Source organism: Bos indicus, chromosome 11 (genome assembly GCF_029378745.1).
Source record: "Bos indicus isolate NIAB-ARS_2022 breed Sahiwal x Tharparkar chromosome 11, NIAB-ARS_B.indTharparkar_mat_pri_1.0, whole genome shotgun sequence".
Lineage (NCBI taxonomy): Eukaryota > Metazoa > Chordata > Mammalia > Artiodactyla > Bovidae > Bos > Bos indicus.
In genome coordinates this window covers 18,874,770-18,893,942 of record NC_091770.1, presented here as the reverse complement: position 1 = coordinate 18,893,942, position 19,173 = coordinate 18,874,770, and the positions used below count along the sequence as shown (strand labels likewise).

Genomic DNA, 19,173 nt, shown 5'->3' with positions numbered 1-19,173 from the left:
AACTAGCTCGTAAACGGTTGAAAATGCTCAGGGAAATTTCTTGTTCAATCCAACCCTGCATTTATGTCATTACAAAAAAAATCAAATGTCCAAGTACAGAACAGATGAGAACCACCTAATAGCAGCTAATGCAAAAAGCACCAACTGGTTCCAGATCCTTATAAACTCAGTGTTAGCTGACAGTGTATAATCCAAAGAGCTAACAAGCACTTAGGCCACACAATAGCAGGGCAGTGATCAGACCAAATTCTGGAGTATTCTGTTTGTTTCCAGGCCATACATTTATATGAAAACCATGATATATTTTTAAGTGTATCAAAAGATGGAAAGACCCAACAGAATTCTAGAAACTGCGTCACCTGGAGAATGACTAAAAATGTTTATTCTGGTAGAAGATTTAGAGGAATTCAAAATCGTTTTAAACATGAAGGGCAATTTTTTTTTTTTCCCCCAGGAAGAAATGCAATATAATATACCCTATCTTCTTTCAGAGATCATGGTGGAGACATGATTGGAATCTACATGGAGAAGAGTTGGGGTCAACAAAGGGGAGCGCATTCTAAAGATTATGGTGCCCACATGTGGAATGTGACACTTCTGTGTGAGTGACCTCCTTGTCACTGGATGACCCAGACAAGGATGGTACTTAGAGCGTCCGGAGTGTTTGGAATCATGTGCCCCAGAGCTCCCAAGGCTGCACCCACGAAGCAGCTGGACAATAAGGAGTATCCTGATGTATAATGAAATGAAGGCGAAAAGCAGAATAAAGGGCAGCTCTTTTTCTGCAACTGACTGTGTGTTTACATTAAGTACACTTTTTTCCCTCTTTCAGGTTGCTAAGGCAATGACATGAACAGGAATGAAAAGGATATTTAATCACATAATGTGCTTTGACAATATCATATTAGGCTCTGAAAAAACACAGGCTTCCATGTACTCACTGTTTTTGCACTGACAGGTTCGACAACCATTGTGATCGAGTTTGAAACCATAAATGCAGTCCTTCTCTGTCAGGGTACAGTTTGATAACTCCCCACATGCAGGTGGATCAATTGTGATGTAGGTTGGTTCTAATAACAGAGAGAGAAAAAAAAAATCAGTGAAACATATGATTACCTCTTAAATGCTATTCAATCTTTGAAATCCCACACTATGGTAAGTTATAGGAAAAAAAACCTCATCAATAATTTTCATCAGATCCTAAACTTTTATACCTTCATAATGTTGTTAACCCCTGAAAAAGAAATATTTTTATTTAGATTTTTGAAAATCCGACCCTCTAGTTCTTTATGTTTGAGCAATTTATACATTGGGTACCTTCAATAGAAAGCAGGCAAGAAAGGTTAAAATGAATGTAAACTTTTAACTGTTCTTCTATCTCCTCCTGATGTTTTCTGAGTTTTTAAAATAATAATCAGGACACAGGGAGTCAATTATCTCACTCTCCATTTTGCAATACTTCTGATATCTGAGTTTTTTTTTTTTCCAAGTTACTAAATCAGAGATGTTTCTGAGACTTTAAAACATCTGGATTTCTTTGATCTGTTATGTGACACTCTCTCAATTATTATAGATGACAGAGCAGATAACATCAGCTATAGGAGCTTATACTCAGGGCCCAGGGCATATGGGAGTGGGAGTGAGACACACGCATTCTGGAGGAGAGAGCAACCATCCTGGGATGAGATGCACAGAAAAAACCAAGGCCAGAGGCGATCTTCCCTGCTGTGTTAATAATGAAGGATTGCTCTGGGTGATAACAGTAATCACACACTTATATATACAGTGTATTACATATCTACATAGTGTCCAAGGTGCTCTTCATAAATGCTTTCTCATTTCAGATCACAGTCCAATGAGATGGGTGTTATCATTATCCCTATTTTAACTGATGAGGAAATCTAGCATCCTGACTTGCCCAAGGTCATGGAGTTAGTAAGTGGTGGATCCCAGATTCAAATCCAGGTGTTCTGGCTGTCGGGTCACATGCTCAGCTTCTGTGCGATACAAAGCACCTTACAAGGGTACCTGTTTGGCGGTGACTGATAATGGACAGTTTATACAACCTCAGTCCATGGCAAGAGTGCCGTCCAAGGGAACAGGGACAATGACATATTTACGTGGCCTCTTTTCAACCCAAAGATGCTATGAACTTCTTCAGAATAAGCTAGTTTTCACAATATCTTTGGGAAGCGCTAAATACAGAATGTCTCTAACCTATGTTTTCACAAATGGAAAATATGAGGTGCAGAGAGGGTAAGTGGCTTATCTAAGTTTACATAGCAACCCAGTAGTAGGCTGTGAATAGAACAGAACAGAGGTTCCTGACCTCCTGTCCAACAGTCTATCCATTAGTCCACACTGTCTTCTCAAGTTTCATCTCCAGTTACCATGGAAGAGAGACCAAAAATAAGTGTTTTAGCTGCCACTGCTAAGATCAAGAGTTCTACGTTTTTATCCACCTGCTAAAAGAGGCCAGTGATTCAACTCTTCACAGGTGGTGAGCAACTAGGGCTTTATTAAAGAGATGCTTTCATCAGCATTCTCCCAGCAAAAATACATATGAAGACGGTATAGCACATTATCTATTTTTATTACAGTGCAGTTGAAGAACATCTCCCTGAAATTTTTATCTAAGTTCCGCTGTTATAAAACTTCTAATTGTCTTCAATGACTTAAAGTATCTATTTTGACATATAAATATCGAAAAGTGGTTTAATTTTCAGGCAAGTTTTAAGAATGAGTGGATTAAATACAGGAGTGTTGCTTTCCTCTCTTCTTTTAAAGTTTACTGTAAACATTGTTGACCAGTTGCTTTATCTATCTACGTCGCCCCTCATGGCATGTGGTGATCTTAGTCCCATGACTAGGGATTGAACCTGTGCCCCTGCAAGAGGAACACAGATTTCTTAACCACTGGACCACCAGGAAGTCCCACATCTTCCGTTTTTAAACCTACAGGCTTTGCTTTATCACCAGTCTTCCTACCCATCCAAGATAACTCTATATCAGCCTTTAGCCATAAGACTGCTGAGGTTTTGTCAAAATTATTCTAACCACAAAGATAAGATATAGCAGGGGACCAGGATCACATCTGAGTAAACCACATCACAGACAATCCCATCAAAAGAGGAATTAGGTCTACATTCCAGAGAGTTAAGGATCAGGGGTGGCTTCTAAACTCTTTGGCTAGCACTTCAGTGAATGGCTTATGGGTAAGAAATGTCTTGGGCACATCCACACAGACCCAAAGCTTGTATTCTTTACTGATGTTTAGGTTTATGAGAAACTTCTGCCTTCAGAAAGTGTATGATGGAAAAATATATACCTGGGCAGATGACACTGACACTGAAAATGCAGAATAATCCCAGGGCAGTATGGGATTGTACTTTCAATGAGTGTTAGGGATTTAAGAAACACGGTGATGTACATGTGTATCACTGGTGATGTGCATCTTATTTTTGGTCCATGTCCTGACTAATGGATGAGACGAGGAATGTGATCTGTGGCTAGAAAGTAAAAGAAAAAAAAAAAAAAAAAATAACCGCGGCATTAAGGATCAGAACCACAACACTGACTCAAACAGTCCCACACGCTATCCAATGGCTGCACCTGCTAGGCAGTCAGGTGCCAGGTGCATATCAAGCACACATTTCTCCAGTACAGGAAATACATTCAACATGCGTCCCTATAACATTCAGGATAACAACTTTAGCTTAGTTTACCAAATGAAAAAAAAAAAAAAAAGCATAGAAGGGCTATTTAAGTAGGTGCTGGTTCCACAATGCTGCATTGTAAATATTTTAGGCAAAACAAGTCCTACTGAGTGTCTTCCAGGTTTTGACAATGTGGCAGAATGTAAAGAAGCAAAACATGATTTTGTGCCTCTAAAATCAATATTTCCCCATTCATCAGTGATGTTCATCAGAGGGAAGAAACTGTGAAGCATAGAACTCTCAAATTCTGACTCCCTCAACATTTACTATTAAAACACAGAAAAACTCAACAAAACCACTTATTCAACAGAACCTATTTACTCTAAAACTATTCAACTGCCCCTCAACAGATTAGGCTGAACGCAACACTCACTGTGATATGTTAAATATAGACAGATGTCTAAATTATTTTTAAGAAGCGTTTTAACACTAGTCATTTCATTTTATTACATTAAACAAATAATTACTGTTTTTGCTTTTGAATACAAAGTGGAACAAATTTCGAGAGCCTCATGAGGGTGGAGGCGCACGTCTCTGGGGTACTTCCTGCTGCCGTCCTTCGTCACCGGAGTAACTGCTGATTTGTAACACACACATGCCCGCTTCCCTGGGGGCTCAAATGGTAAAGAATTTGCCTGCAATGCGGGAGACTGGGGTTCAGTCCCTGGGTTGGGAAGATGCCCTGTAGAAGAGAATGGCTAGCCATTCCAGGATTCTTTCCTGGAGAATTCCATGGACAGAGGAGCCTGACAGGCTACAGTCCAGGGGATCGCAAAGAGTGGGACATGACAGAGTAACTAACACTTTCATTAGATACATACAGGTAACTAGCTGTCTCCCAACATTTTATCTAAATGCAAACATTACGATCTAGTCCCTTTCGGCATCCTCTCAACAATCTAGTGCTGTTTCCCACCATGTGAGGCCATCTCTATTTCAGAATTCCATAAGAACAATACTACAACAGAAACACGCAACTATAAATTTCAACTATAAATTGTCCAGTGGAATGCTGACATTATCATAAATGAATCTGAGTCTGCTTTCAGTCCAGTATATTAATATGTAATCTCAGAATTGGTCTTATTACTAACATCAGGGTTAGTGTTTTGAGAATGAAGTGCTACAAAGCTACTGAAACCCAATTTCTTATTCTGCATAATGAACTCTGAAATGAGACATATTTGATACCATCCTGAACCAGAGTATTTCAAATCAACATTTGAAACATGTATAGTCCTTAGTGAATAACCAAGAGCTGATTAGACTTTTTGTATAGTTTCGATACAAGGAAGTTCTTGGTGGGGGAAGAAGTAAGTTCGAAGAATCTAGAATCATGTTATCATGGTATGATTGTTTCTAATCCAAGTAAACAAAGGAGCTTGAGGAAACATCTGTTGGGCTTATTAGAGCATCTGAAACTTGTGTACTGGGAATTGTTATTTCCCGGGTAGTTCAGTGGGTAAAGAATCCTCCTGCAATGCAGGAGACCCTGGTTCGATCCCTGTTCCATATCATGGAGAAGGGATAGGCTACCCACTCCAGTATTCTTGCCTGGAGAATCCCCATGGACAGAGGAACCTGGTGGGCTGCAGTCCATGGGGTTGCAAAGAGTCAGACACAATTGAGCAACAAAGCACACAACACTCTTTCTTTAGTCTATGAAACAGTGCTCTGAATATGGAAGATATCCGGATGGGGCGTGGCCTGAAGACCAGATGATTCTCATTTAAATCCTATCTTTCTGTGCTCTTAGATGGTCGTTGTTGTTGTTGTTTAGTCACTCAGTCCTGTCTGACTCTTTGTGACCCCACAGACTGCAGCATGCCTGGCTTCCCTGTCCTTCACCATCTCCCTGAGTTTGTTTAAACTCACGTCCATTGAGTCAGTGATGCCATCCAACCATGGGGGTAAAATACTGACATGAAATGCCAGAGAGCAGATGCCTTTCTAGAAGGATGATGGTGATGCCGTGTCCTTGGAGGGTATCAGCTGAACAAAGACTAAGACTTTTGGAGACATTAATGCATCTGCCTATTGTGGGAAGCAAATAAAATAGTGTTCCTTTAAATTGGTTGGGCAGAGATGTCTTCAGTGGGCCTCTTTCAGAGGCAAGAAATGCTCTTAGATCTCCTTATTTAGGAGAATGGGAAAAAGCTCACACAAAGATGGATTTGGCAAGAGGAAATTCAATCAAGTACTGCTTACAGGATCACCCTGAAATTCCATCTCATCTTGTATTGAATCAGCTGAGGAATTAAAGAAATACCTTAAAGTCCTCCAAAGGAAGAAGGCTTGAAACAGCAGGAATTCATTGTCTTTGGCTACAACTATTTCTAAAGGGAACCCTGGAACCGCTTCTTTGTGGAGAAGAACTCTAGAAATATTTTCTGAGCCTAGAAGCAATAAAGAACAAAAATGGGTGTTTGTTATGTCTATATCCGTTTGCTGTTTCCTACCTTGCATCTGAGTGGGAATCTCTACTTTCCTTGACCTGTCCTTTTCCTGAAGGATTTTTAAAGACTTTCCAGGTACCTATACCTAACACTGTCCAGAAGAGCTATTTTTCACAAGAACTCTTGGGACTGTGTCAGGAGTGCAGATGTTCAGCTATCAATTCTTATCCCAAGTCTCAGAAAACAAAATTCTGGAAAAAAAATTATTATAGCATGCAGTAACATAAGCAAACACATATCGGTTCTTCATTTTATAGATTATTAAAATTTCCTTCATATTCTAGGAAGTCCAACAAACCTCTTATCAGTAAAAATATTTCCAGGAAAATAATCACATTTTTCAAGACTTAGCCACAGACACTGAGCTTCTGAAGACCACCACCAACATTCTGCACTGAAGTTCAGGTATTTCCTAGAAGCAATTTAATCCACTCAGTAAGGATATTAAGGCAATATGATTGCAATGAGTTTGGTTAAGAGTATAAAGTTGAAATAAAATCATTATTTTTAACTCCAAGGCCACAGCACTAGACCAGAAAGTAACATACATTTCACTATTTAGGAGGTATAAATGTGTTAAGCAAATCTAAGCCTCTAAACTTTCTTGCTTATTTTAAGGAAAAATTTCCAAAAAGAGGAAAGGGAATTAAGTTGAAATTCCAATCCAACCTTTTAAGATCTTGATTTAAAGTTTTAATATCAGTCTTATCATCATCATATTGGATAGTTCAACATATTTGGAATGACAACAGAACAAAAGGGAATGTATTTTGACTACCAGTTAATTAAAAATGTGCAATAATAATGTGAATTTGCTTCTGGAACAATATGTATAATCACTGGTCTTTAAATTTCACATAGATATAGCTTAAGTGAAAATGTTCATAGATTCTTTTTAACTTGGTGTCTAAACTGTGTTATTCCAGTGAGTGCCTGGTTTTGAATAAACACAAGGTTCTTCTCATTACCTTGATTACTACGAGCTGTTTATCTTGCAAATAATACTAATTATCTCCATTGAGAAATGTGGGAAGCACTCTTTCTGATTAGCAACCCTGGGAAGGCTGACAGCCCATTAGTAGCTCTTGAGGATGGGTGGGTAACCCTGGAAAAATACACTCGTGTAAAGCATACAGAGCCAGCATGCTTAGGACTGTCTGCAGCATTGACTCTATTAGGAGGATAAAAGTTAGCTCAGGCTCCAGATCCCAACTGTCTCCAGGTGTGCTGATCCTTCCCTGAGGTGTGCTCCGGGCGAGCGGCAGGCCTGGAAGGCCTGGCATGGGAAGCAGCTGCCTAACAGCATCCTGCTGCTGCTGCTAAGTCGCTTCAGTCGGTCAGACTCTGTGTGACCCCATAGATGGCAGCCCACCAGGCTCCCCCGTCCCTGGGATTTTCCAGGCAAGAACACTGGAGTGGGCTGCCATTTCCTTCTCCAATTACCAGCATCCTAGATTCCTACAAATCCATACAAGTGCACACATGCATACACAGACAGACACATACCAAGAAAAGTCTTCCGGGGAAAAATCTCACTATAGGTAGGGTAGTTCTCTATGGCAGATATGTTCCTATATTTCTTTTATGAGTTAACCTTCATATAGAAGTGATAAGATAACACAAAGCTAATTCTTATCTGTCTCATTACTTCTCCTCTGAGGATTTACTAATGATTTGCTTACCTTATGGAGCTCTTCCATATCAATACACAAGCCTGCTTATTTGATTATGGGAGACAAAGATGACTAATGATGTTGTCTTTTCAGACCTAATTCAGGCATTTTGTTCCTTAAGATTTTTTGCCAGGGTGTGGTGGGGGTGGTGGTGGTGGCTTGACTTGGTTAAGCCATGTGAACATCTAATAAATGTGAAAATTCCAAAGCTTCACTTGGTTTATATGGCCATATATATCAGCCCTCCTTATAGTCCACCAATTACTGGTAGCCTGTCTGGGCTCATAAAACTGGAGATAAAGCTGGCCAAGTCAGAACCGAAGGAGCTGTTTACAACAGCTAATCTGTTTTACTGTGTCGTCATATGTCATTCTGTTACCACAGTTGCTTTTCAAATGTGACCATAACTAGTCAGAAAACCATTCAAATAAATCAGCAAATTGTCAACATAATTGCAGCCTGGGAAGAGGTATAATAAAGGTGAAATATTTACAAATGAAGTTAGAGGGGAAAACTCTATTAATGTAGACGATGAAAGAAAAAAAAAAAAAAAGCCAAAAAACTGAGGATACAAAAATTCCCTAATCTGGAAGTGGGAATTTCCATGGGGTATGAGTGTATTTAAGAAAGTCTCATTAAGTCATGGAAAAAAATCTCCTACAGTTGGAGTTTTCAAATTCTTTCAGCCACCACACACTTAGTTATCCTTTTTTCCTTTGTATATATTTCTCATAACAACACCTACATCCTTGTAATTTCTAAAGTACTTATCTCAGAGCAGTTTCTTTATTTTAAAAATGAATGGTGTGAAAATGTTCCCAAGACTTGTATTATTTTATGGGCAGATAGGGAAGCATTATATTTACTTTAGGCCTATTTATTAACTCTGTATTCTTTTTCCAAGGAATCTTGGCTGTCAGTCATGTTTTTCTTCCTTTACCAATCTCATATTTAATAGGAAAAGACAGTACTATGATTATGTGATTATTAAAAGACCACAAAAAGAAAAAAGTAAAAAAAACCCTCTAATTGAGAATGGGATATCTTTTTCTAGGAATTCAGCTTGAGAGAGCTCACAAAATGATTGGATTCCAAGAATAATCTTTTATACTTGTCTTATATATATTTTTACTGTTAATTTTCATGGAGACTATATCTTGGTAAGTTTTAACTGGAAAAAAATGTGCCATATTTATAAGTACATGTGTATATGTGTGTCTGTACATTTTAATAGCTATATTGAGCTGGGAGGGGGTGTCAGATGGGTCAGAATTCTGGTATCTCACCCCAATCCTCTGGGAAATAGATGAGGTCCAGGGGGGAAGGATCTTGCCATTAGGGGCAATGGTTTATTCAGTGTTTACAACTTCAGCATTTAACACAGTGCTTGGTCCACTGGAGCGCTTAATCAATGAACAAAGAGGACAAAAAGACATCTGACAACTGAAAGTCGGGACACATGTTCTGAGAAAGAGCCCTATTCAATATTGTCCTCTACTGGCTGAATCTCTCATTTCCTAACTTTTGTATTAGGATCCTCATCATGGCAGGATCTCTTGCACATAGTAGATACTCAATAAATGAGCTCCACTGAAGTAGCAAGCTAGATCAGAAGTCTGCTGTCAACCCAACACACTAATAACAATGAAAACTAAATGCACATCCCCAAACCCAAACAGTCCCAAAAGAGATACTCAGTAGCCTATGAGTATCTTAAGCATCTTAAGCCTATGAAATGCTTAAATTATGATCTGCACCTTTGACCTAACAAGGCCCAATAGTACACGGAGCACTGTAGAAGGCCTGCCTTCCAAATGCTGAACATAAAACTTGACACCCCAAATTTCACTCATCTGGGGAATTCACTCTGTGATGACCTCATTCCTTGATGGTGCCAAATGAATAAAGTGTTATTAACATAGTCTCAAAAATAGCTGGGCACTCGCTCAACCCTGCGACTCATTTCATCCTGCACGAAGGACGGGTGCTCGTGCTGAAGGCTCAGCCAATCTGCCTCCTGATTAAGCATAGTTGGGCAGGAATTAGAGGAAGATAAGGGAAGCGGGCAGGTCAGGATGCACAAGTGTTGAGGATAGTATCTCAGTGCTGGGCACACTCAGTGGAGACTTGAGCATCACCGCCCAGGGCCTTCAGCCTGGCAGGTGTGAATGAGGCTGGGCCCATGGCAAGCATGAGGATAAAGACATCTGGGGAGACAACTCAGCGCTTGCAGGGGGTGGGGAAAGCCACTTCCCCAAGTGGGAGAGGCAGGAACCTACTTGGGGGAGCAGGCTTTCCAAGAGGTCTAAAGGCAAGGTCAAAATTCCAGATGGAGGTTCAGGAAAAGAACCCAGATCAAAGGCAGGTCACCAAAGGTCAAAATAATAGCAACTGGGTCTCAGCAATGAGAACGGAGCCAGGAGCAAAAAGGTTCTGAATTTGAGCCACGGCAATCAAGTACTTTCATGTCCACTGACTTCTTTTCCTCTTCTTCTCCCTCCCCAAAGACATGGGCTTGGGGTTAGAAGGCTCAGCGTGAGTCTGTGTTCATTCATTATCTTACCTGTGATGATGAACCTCTCTGGACTTCTATAAAGTAGGAATTTTCCCTATTTCTACCTCACAAGATCATTATAAGACCCCAGTAAGATCATAAAGAACGGACTATTCCGTAAACTTAAAGGGTGACAAAAATATTACCTGTTGCTATAATTATTGTTGAAATGACTATCCAGCCGGCTCAGAGTCAGAAATGGTCTCAGATGATGGCTCAGTAGATGAATTACGAGCCCTTTTGCAGGGCTCAAATGTTCAGCTGATAAATGGTCTGACAACTGGCTTGGCATTCTGAACACTGTCTATTGTAACTTAAGCATCATTTCTATCTCCACTGATAACATGAAAAGCATCTGGGTCGTGGGTGGGTCCATGACATCCTTTCATATGGTCTGGTAAGCTTTGGAGCGTGTTAGTGACCAGCCACTGGCGCCTTTCACATTTGCTGAGCTGCAGTCTGAACATCATTGTTTCGACTTTTGACTGTGTCCATGGTGTCTCGAAGAGAAGAGAAATCTCTTCATAATCAGCTTATCCAGTGTGAGCTGAAACAATGCTCCTGTGTGCCTGGCTGACCCCGCACTTCCTCTCTCATGATGGGGGCCTTGCTGGATCTTCGGGGATGAGGGCAAATTCATCAGAGGACAATGTATACTGTTTTGGTATAGCTTTGCCAGTAGTCCTGCTGTTCTCAAGTTGAAAGAGGGTATGGAAGTCCCAACTCTAAAAAATGTCTTTGATCAGCAAATTTTAGTTTCAGTAAGTCAGTGATATGAAACATATCAATATTAAGAGATAAATCAACCAGTACTTTCTTAATAATAGTTGGGGAGGTAGTTGTGTTTCAAATAATAATGTTCTCAGTGTTTGTCACAGCAATGTGGAACACCCCTATTGAATTCCTATGGCGTAAAATCTCCCTGGGATGTTTTAAAACTTGGTTCCCAAAAAGCACGAGACTCATAGTTTTGAAAAGATCTAAGCTTGCTGTCCTCTCTTAACATGCAAGGCCTGAGGCTAGCCCCAGCTGACAGTTTATTATCTCTGAATATTTTTTTTAGTTATTTTTATAGTTTCACTAATAAAATAGACATCCCTGAGTTGCTTTAAATGTAGGCTGATTTTCAGGGCAATAGCTTTCCAATGTGGGGCTTCCCTGGTAGCTCAGATGATGCAGAATCTGCCTGCAGTGCAGGAGACCTGGGTTCGATCTCTTGGTTGGGACGATCCCCTAGAGAAGGGGATGGCTACTCACTCCAGTATTCTTGCCTGGAGAATTCCATGGACAGAGAAGTCTGGTGGGCTACAGTCCACGGTGTCACAAAGAGTTGGACATAACTGAGTGACTAACACATATAACTTTCCAATTAAGGTAAAAGAGAATATTATTTCGTGTCTTCCTACAGATACCCAAACTATGGGTGGCAGGACCATAGTGCAAGGTGTGGGCACAGGCGATGGTGGGCACCAAGCACACAAACAAGCACTGAATCTACTCTGCTGGATCCCAAAGCAGACCCAAGGCAGTCTCAAATTGTATCACAGATCACAGTTTAATTGCTATGTTGTATCAGACTCTTTTGTGACCCTATGGACTGTAGCCCTCCAGGCTCCTCTGTCCATGGGATTCCCCAGGCAAGAATACTGGAGTGGGTTTCCATTTCCTTCTCCAGGGAATCTTTCCGACACAGGGATCAAACCATGTCTCCTGCACTGGCAGGCAGGTTCTTTACCACTAAGCCACCAGGGAAACCCATATCATATATGTATACGTAATTAAAGTGAGAAAACAAAGACCAAGGTAACTTTTCAGTAGAAAGAAGACACTGCAGCCAGGGATGAATGAGGTCCTGAGCACGTGTTGTGAGGTCTTGCCTGGCTGGGGAGGTGGCTTACAGACTTAACGCTCAGTCTGTTCCAGCAGCCAAGGTGAAAAATCAAACCCAGAGCACTACATGACTCTCAGGGTCCCCCTGTTGGTCTTAGAAGGTTCTTGGGGATTCACAGTCTTGGTTCATGATGCTGCAAAGTAAAAGCATTTTGTTTTTTATTTGAATCGAATCTTATTTTTGACTCACAGCAAATATTAAATTCTGTGGTCTCCAGTGGTCTGAATGCCTAAACCGGGCTCTGTTTCAGGCAAGTGTGTTAAATCCAGCTAATCTCTTACATATGAAAATAAAATTCACTTGATTGGTAAACAGCCATCTTGTAAATATACATGGCAAGTGAAAATTTAAATTTGGTCAAACTGCTAATAATTCAGGGAGAAGGCAATGGCACCCCACTCCAGTACTCTTGCCTGGAAAATCCCATGGATGGAAGAGCCTGGTAGGCTGCAGTCCATGGGGTCGCTAAGAGTCAGACACGACTGAGCGACTTCACTTTGACTTTCCACTTTCATGCACTGGAGAAGGAAATGGCAACCCACGCCAGTGTTCTTGCCTGGAGAATTCCATGGACGGAGAAGCCTGGTAGGCTGCAGTCCATGGGGTCGCACAGAGTCAGACACGACTGAAGCGACTTAGCAGCAGCAGCAGCTAATAATTCAAATCAAATTGAAAAATGTATCATGTGCAATGCATCACCATTCTCTCATGTTTCTAATACATTTCAAAAAAGTACTAATGGTTCCTTATTGCTTATCTCATATCAAACTTGGATCAAACTGATGGTTATGACCTCTCGATCAAGATCTGATGTTGCCAAGACCCCTGTTAACAGCTGTCCCAGTCTGCACAATGATGGAGAGTGAGCATGTCAGGAGTCTCAAAAGGAGAGGGTGACAGGTGGGTGTGATCCAGCTCCCTGTCACCTCAGCAACCACCTGTGACGGGAGATCCATCAATGGGCAAGGGATGCTCTTTGACAGACAGCTTCATTCCTTTCATCTGCCCTGTTATTTTATAGCAACACTGCAGCAGATATTTTATCCTCAACAATCAGACAGACACAGCACAGAAAATACTTCAATAGGGTTTCTATAAACAGTTCACTGGGTAGCTCACCATCTCTAACCCTCATGTATTAAAAGATGGAAATCACTTTGCTCATTTTAAGGTTAAGACTATACCATGAGACAGTTTAAAATGGCACAATACATATAGGGAATTAGTCTAATAATTTATTTGAAAATAAGTCTGAATGGAGCTCTTGCAATCCCACAAAAAGTTAAGTATAATAGATCACCATTTAAATATGTGCCTCTAGCCCCCAGAAGTCATATAAATACTATGTGGTAAGTGGATTGATTCTTTTTTCCAATAAACACACCAGGAATTGTACTTACAAATAAGTGTTATTGCTAAAAATGCTCACTTTTGGGGGTTATATGCTTGTACTAAAATGCTGCTCATGCTAAAATTCTATTTGAAATTTCTCTTCAGAGTTGCTGCCAGAGGAGATTACTATGTCATATAAGACAGAGTGCTTCTATTTTACTGTCACTTTTTGCTTCCTCTGAACAGTTTTACCCAGCTAGATTACCCAGCCTTTCCATCAGGCTTAGGTGTGAATGTCTTTGACTATTTCTAAGGGCCTAATAAAACCTCTGAAGTCAGGGGTTTACAAAGCTAAAGATGCTCAAAAGGATGTGTTGCAAGCTGTAACGTCAGTTTCAACAGAGAAGCACCCAAAATACTCTGAACGACTATACTCCTGCAGGAGCTGTACCGTTTCCCCATGTATCTATCTTGAAAGGAGAAACACTTCACTTGGATATGTAAACCTTGGTTTGTTTAAAAATGTCACTATGTTTAAAAATAATTTTATTACTTTATGGTTGGATCTTGTATGACTAGAAACAAATAAACGAGCTTCATATAAAAAGTGCTGTCACGTGCTTTAAGTACAGATGTGTTGAGACCAATCTATTCCTTAGAACTGAGGCAAACAGTGGAAGGAGATGAAGATGCATGGCTAGTAAAGCAGGATATCTCTCGGAAAGATGGACAACATCATCACCAGTTAAAATATTAAATTCTGTCGGGCTGACAAAAGCAGAAAGGAAAGCAATTCTGCTACTTCTGGTCAATGGCTGTACCATGAAGAAAAGAGAATCTTTCTTTTTAATGTCCACAAGCCTTTTCTGAAGGGCATGCCTCTTAATAACCTTCATTAACTTCTGTTTGGCCTAAGAGTTGTCTCTTTTCCAAAAAAAGTTTAACACAGTCTCAGTAGAGATTGTGTTTATTTAAGCTTGTTGGAAAAACATTCCTATCATTTCAAGAATGACTAAATATTTTTCATTCACATAGCTGGCATTCCAGACTATGTTTTCCTGCCTCCGTTGATTAGATGAAAATTAGCAGGCCCAAGTCTGAACTATTAGATTCGATGATTATCTTAGTAGGAAAATTATGAGACTCCTGGCAATAATGCCCTTTTAGGGATGGGAAGTGAATAGCAGAGGAAGCAGAGAGGAACCAGCCCCTTCCAAGACCATTGCTACAGGGAAATACTTAAGAGCGAGGACTGCTGAAGGCTGGACAATCAGAGACAGGGGTTTCTAGTCAAGTGTTTCAGAATCAGCTCTGAACCATAACATTCTAAAGTTACTTGAAATACCTAAAGCTTTTTTAAATTCCCAGAGAAAAATCAAAATACTATGATATTCATTCATGAATAATTTAGGTTCAAGGCCACCGAGGTTGACACAAGGTCATCTGCTATGCATTTGTTACCCCGCATATGACCTTATTTGGACAAGCCAAAAAACACACTGTGCTATATTTTAATCTCCATTTATGGAACTAGTTTCCAGGACACTTAGAGTTAAAGGATGAAAGAACATGCCTAACAGTCTTTCAGATATTACGACTATTTTATTATTCTTGGCCTGCTAATAATAGCCTAGTATATGGCACTGAAGCAGTATCACCCATCAACTCAGTTTTGATCCCTGTTATGTACCAGAACATTAATATCATGTGACCTGTGGCATCTTTGACTTCACAGACTCTGGGGTCAGCCAAACTATGTCTGATTCCTTGCCACAGAAGCAGTAGCTCAATCATTTGAGATACTGTTTGGTGAGGAAGTATTATGGGCAGGGTTGGAAACATTTTTTCTTATTTCAAGGAATTCCCACCCAGATATGTGCCTGGTACAGACTTTTCTGGCAGGCCAGTAGAAATCGCATTTGAAGGATGGCTTGATTCAAACTATATCATCAGGATTTATAGGGAAGAATATAGTGCGCCTATAAAATCAGGAATGATGATGAGGAAGACAGTCCTCTATTTGACAGTTCAAAAACCTCCAGCTCTTTAGAGGAGTCTAGCATGTGATCTATCCAGTGTGCTGATGCTGAAGTGGCTCACTAAATCCACAACAAGGTCAAGAAACACCTAATGTCCTTGCTTCAAAACTGTCCCAAGTAGGACCAGGATTTCCAAAATAAGGGATTCAAGAAAGCCAGGTAAGCAGGAAGAAAGCCAATGGCTGGTTCCATCCTAAGTCCAGAGAATTAGAAAGAATCGATGGGCAGGGAATCAATCCTATTCCTCCACTTCAAGAGTTGGTTAAGTCCAGGTTAGCAAAATTACAAGGCCTGCCTGAAACTCAGTTCAGTTGCAGACAATAACTCTGCAAATAACATTCATTTAAAGTTTTCAATGACAGAAAAATCTTTTAAATACCGAGGCAGGTAGAATAATATGATGGACCCTCACACATCTATTACTCAGCCACAGCAATCTATGACTACTTGATTTCCTGAGTGAATCTGGAAACAGATTTTGCCTTTGTTTCAGAAAAACATAAATAGTAGAAAGGAAAGTACCCATTGTGATTGGAAAGTACCCAACCACAAGCAGGGAATTTATTTACTAGCAACTCAAAGCCTAAGACTGAATGCTACCTAGTAAACTGTTACCTATGTTGTTTCTAGTTCTTGAAAAGTGAGACTCTTGGCACTGGCTCTGAAATCCCCAGGGTCATGGAAATCGTCAACTCCTCCCAGCAGGAAGACTCTGCACACACGGGGCCTAAGGCACACTCAGGTCATAATGGCTGCCAGGGCAGGGTCCAGCCACAGACCAAGATGAGACAGCAGATGAGATCTGACATCAAGGCTCACCAAGGATGATGAAATCCTTATCTCCTGCATCAGGTGTCACAGCCAAGCTAGCCTCACAGTTGTCTCCATAGTCTGCATTTTTCTGTTGAGTCATCAGGTCATGTCATTACATCATGCGGCCAAATTCCCCTCCCCAACACCTTATCTTACCTTTAATGATAAAACAAACAGTTTTGTTTTTTTTATAGAAAATGGCACTCTGTCCTTAGGGTCTCTCTGATGTTAACAATCAACCAAGACAGCATTTATACCTTGCATTACTGGGAAATAAACAAGCAAATTATTCTCAATACCTAAAAGTGATATTAAAAAGTCTAGCTGGAAACAAGGTAGTGGCCTCTATACATTCTCAAAAGCTGGTCAAAAAGCAGTATGTAAAATGTGACAGTAAGCATTAGCCTTGGAGGGTCTGGAGAAGCCCACTTGAACTCTGTGGTTCTGGACTGCAGGGGATGAATTGAAAGAGAATGAACTGCAGTTTACAAACCAGGCTTGGAAGGCTGTTCCTGGGAGGGAAGGGAGAACTAAATGCTCATCATGAGGGTGAGTGGCCAATCTGAGCTTACTGGTCAACCCACCTGCAGATATCTGGACCCACTGTGTGCCAAACACACTTCATGCAGCACTCTGGTTTCTGTCCTCAGAGCACACTGTCAAACAGAAGCATTTAAACATTATTCTTTGGTCAGCTCACCAGAGGTTAGCATCTGGCCTCTTTAACAGCACTGGTTAAGGAAACCCTAGATCAGAGTCTGCTGCCTTACTCCACTCTTTTCCTCACTCATTCATTCATCATCCATTAACTAACTACTTTTCAGCACCTACTTTACAAGCCAGGTGCCATTTTAAGGATTCAAAAACATATGGTAAAATCCTAGCTCATGGGGGATGTAGCCTCTTTCAGGTTACTGGTCAACCCAGAGGATGCAGAGCATTCTGTCTCAGAGGCCGCATTCCCGTGGGGTCCACAGTCAAGGCTTTAGAGATACTGCTCTGCAACTTTCAAGCTGTAGGAACTTGGACAAGTCATACAACTTTTGAATTTTGGATTCTGCAATCACAAGTTGGGATGGCAGAACCTGCCACAGAGGGAAGTTGTGAGTATCAAATTGGCTGATGCTCTTAAAGCACTGGTAGTAGCTACTCTCATTAAGGGCTATACAATAAGACAATGCAGAGTGCTAGAGGCTGAGGAAGACAATTCTACTGCCCTTCTTTTTCATTTTTTGTTTGTTTTTAAGACAATATGGACATATCTCCCACATGGACGCTTAAACTGCAAACTTTACATGTTGTTCTGTGTATTTCCACTCTAGGTTTTTACAAGGGCCAAAAAAATAGAAATAATGTGATTGATGAATAAGAGGAGAAACAGAGAGCCAACAGAACAAAACATAAGAAGAATGAGGTGGCTTATCTGTATACCTGAATTGGCTGTTGACACTAATTTGCTAAGACTTAATCATGACAGTACTTAAGTGCCAATTTAAAAACCACTTAGGTACTTGTGAATTGAGGTAGCTGTCAAGTTAACAGCATAGTCTTTAAGGGTCCCCAAGTTCACATCCCCAGTCCTCCAGGAGTAACCAAGCACATTATGCTGTCATTTGGAAGGTATGTATCTCTAATAACAGCAGCAGTCACAACAAGGCTTTTTCCTCCCTACAGGACCTAACACATCATATTTGTTGATGCAGTAATTTATTTAGGAAGCATTTAAACCCACAATCCTTGTGTGGGATCTGTTTCATCAAATTTCAGACCCTGACTATGGACCTTGGGATTGCAGCTAAGAAGGGTGAGAGCCAACCTTGTTACACAATTGCGTGCCGAGAAATTTATTGTGTATAAATTGAATAAATACCAGTGTTTCTGTTTTCCTCCAAATAATTCTGGCTGATTATCCATTAAACAACAACACCTTGCTTTCTTCTTATTTTGTCTAATCCTTTGGCTCTTCTGAAATCACTGAAAATTCTATTTAAATATGCTATTGAATAACTGCTGAGAAAAATATTTTCAAATAGTTTCAGGGTCTTTCTTGGATCCTAAAAACTAAGCAGTAAGATTTATTTGCCTTGCATAATTTTCTAAGCTTATTGTTATTAATAAATAAATTTACTATTATTCATAAACAATAAACTTTTACAATCATTATCCTAAGCTGTGCACTGTTTTTTGATCCTCATACCAAAAGAAGAGCATCACCGACACAATGGACATGGATTTGAGCAAACTGAGAGCCCATGGAGGACAGAACCTGGTGGGCTACAGTCCATGGGGTCGCAAAGAGTCGAACACGACTTAGCGACTGAATAACCACAACCAGAAGAATCTTTCGGTCTTCTGAAAACATCTTAAAATCAGAACATTACTGAAGAGTAAACACAATATTATATGAAACTCACTACTTAACTGACTTTAAGACAAAAACAAGAAACAGAAGGCAAAGTAGTTCTCCAAGACCTAGATAATGGAAACTCCTGAAAGCCTGGGTGAAGGGACAGAAGTGCTGGGGCACAAGACAGACAGACAGGAACTGAGGCTGCAGTGCCTAACAGCTTGGAATACAGACGCCAAGTCTGGGGGGCGGAGACGGCCTGGGCGCGAGGCCTGAGAAGCAGATCGAGGCTGAGTCTCAAAGGTGTCCTTCCCCCAAGGCCCTCAGATTCAGGAGATCACGTGGAATACAC

General features: G+C 40.5%; 1 protein-coding gene across 4 annotated transcripts in view; it reads right to left on the bottom strand.

Moving 5' to 3' along the window:
* CRIM1 (cysteine rich transmembrane BMP regulator 1) overlaps nt 1-19,173 on the bottom strand; it is a 209,324-nt gene that overhangs the window by 55,095 nt on the left and 135,056 nt on the right. For all 4 annotated transcript variants that reach the window (XM_070798502.1, XM_070798501.1, XM_070798500.1 and 1 more), the window contains one exon: nt 942-1,070. In XM_070798502.1, coding sequence (XP_070654603.1) covers nt 942-1,070 — 129 coding nt within the window. The remainder of the gene's footprint in view (nt 1-941; nt 1,071-19,173) is intronic.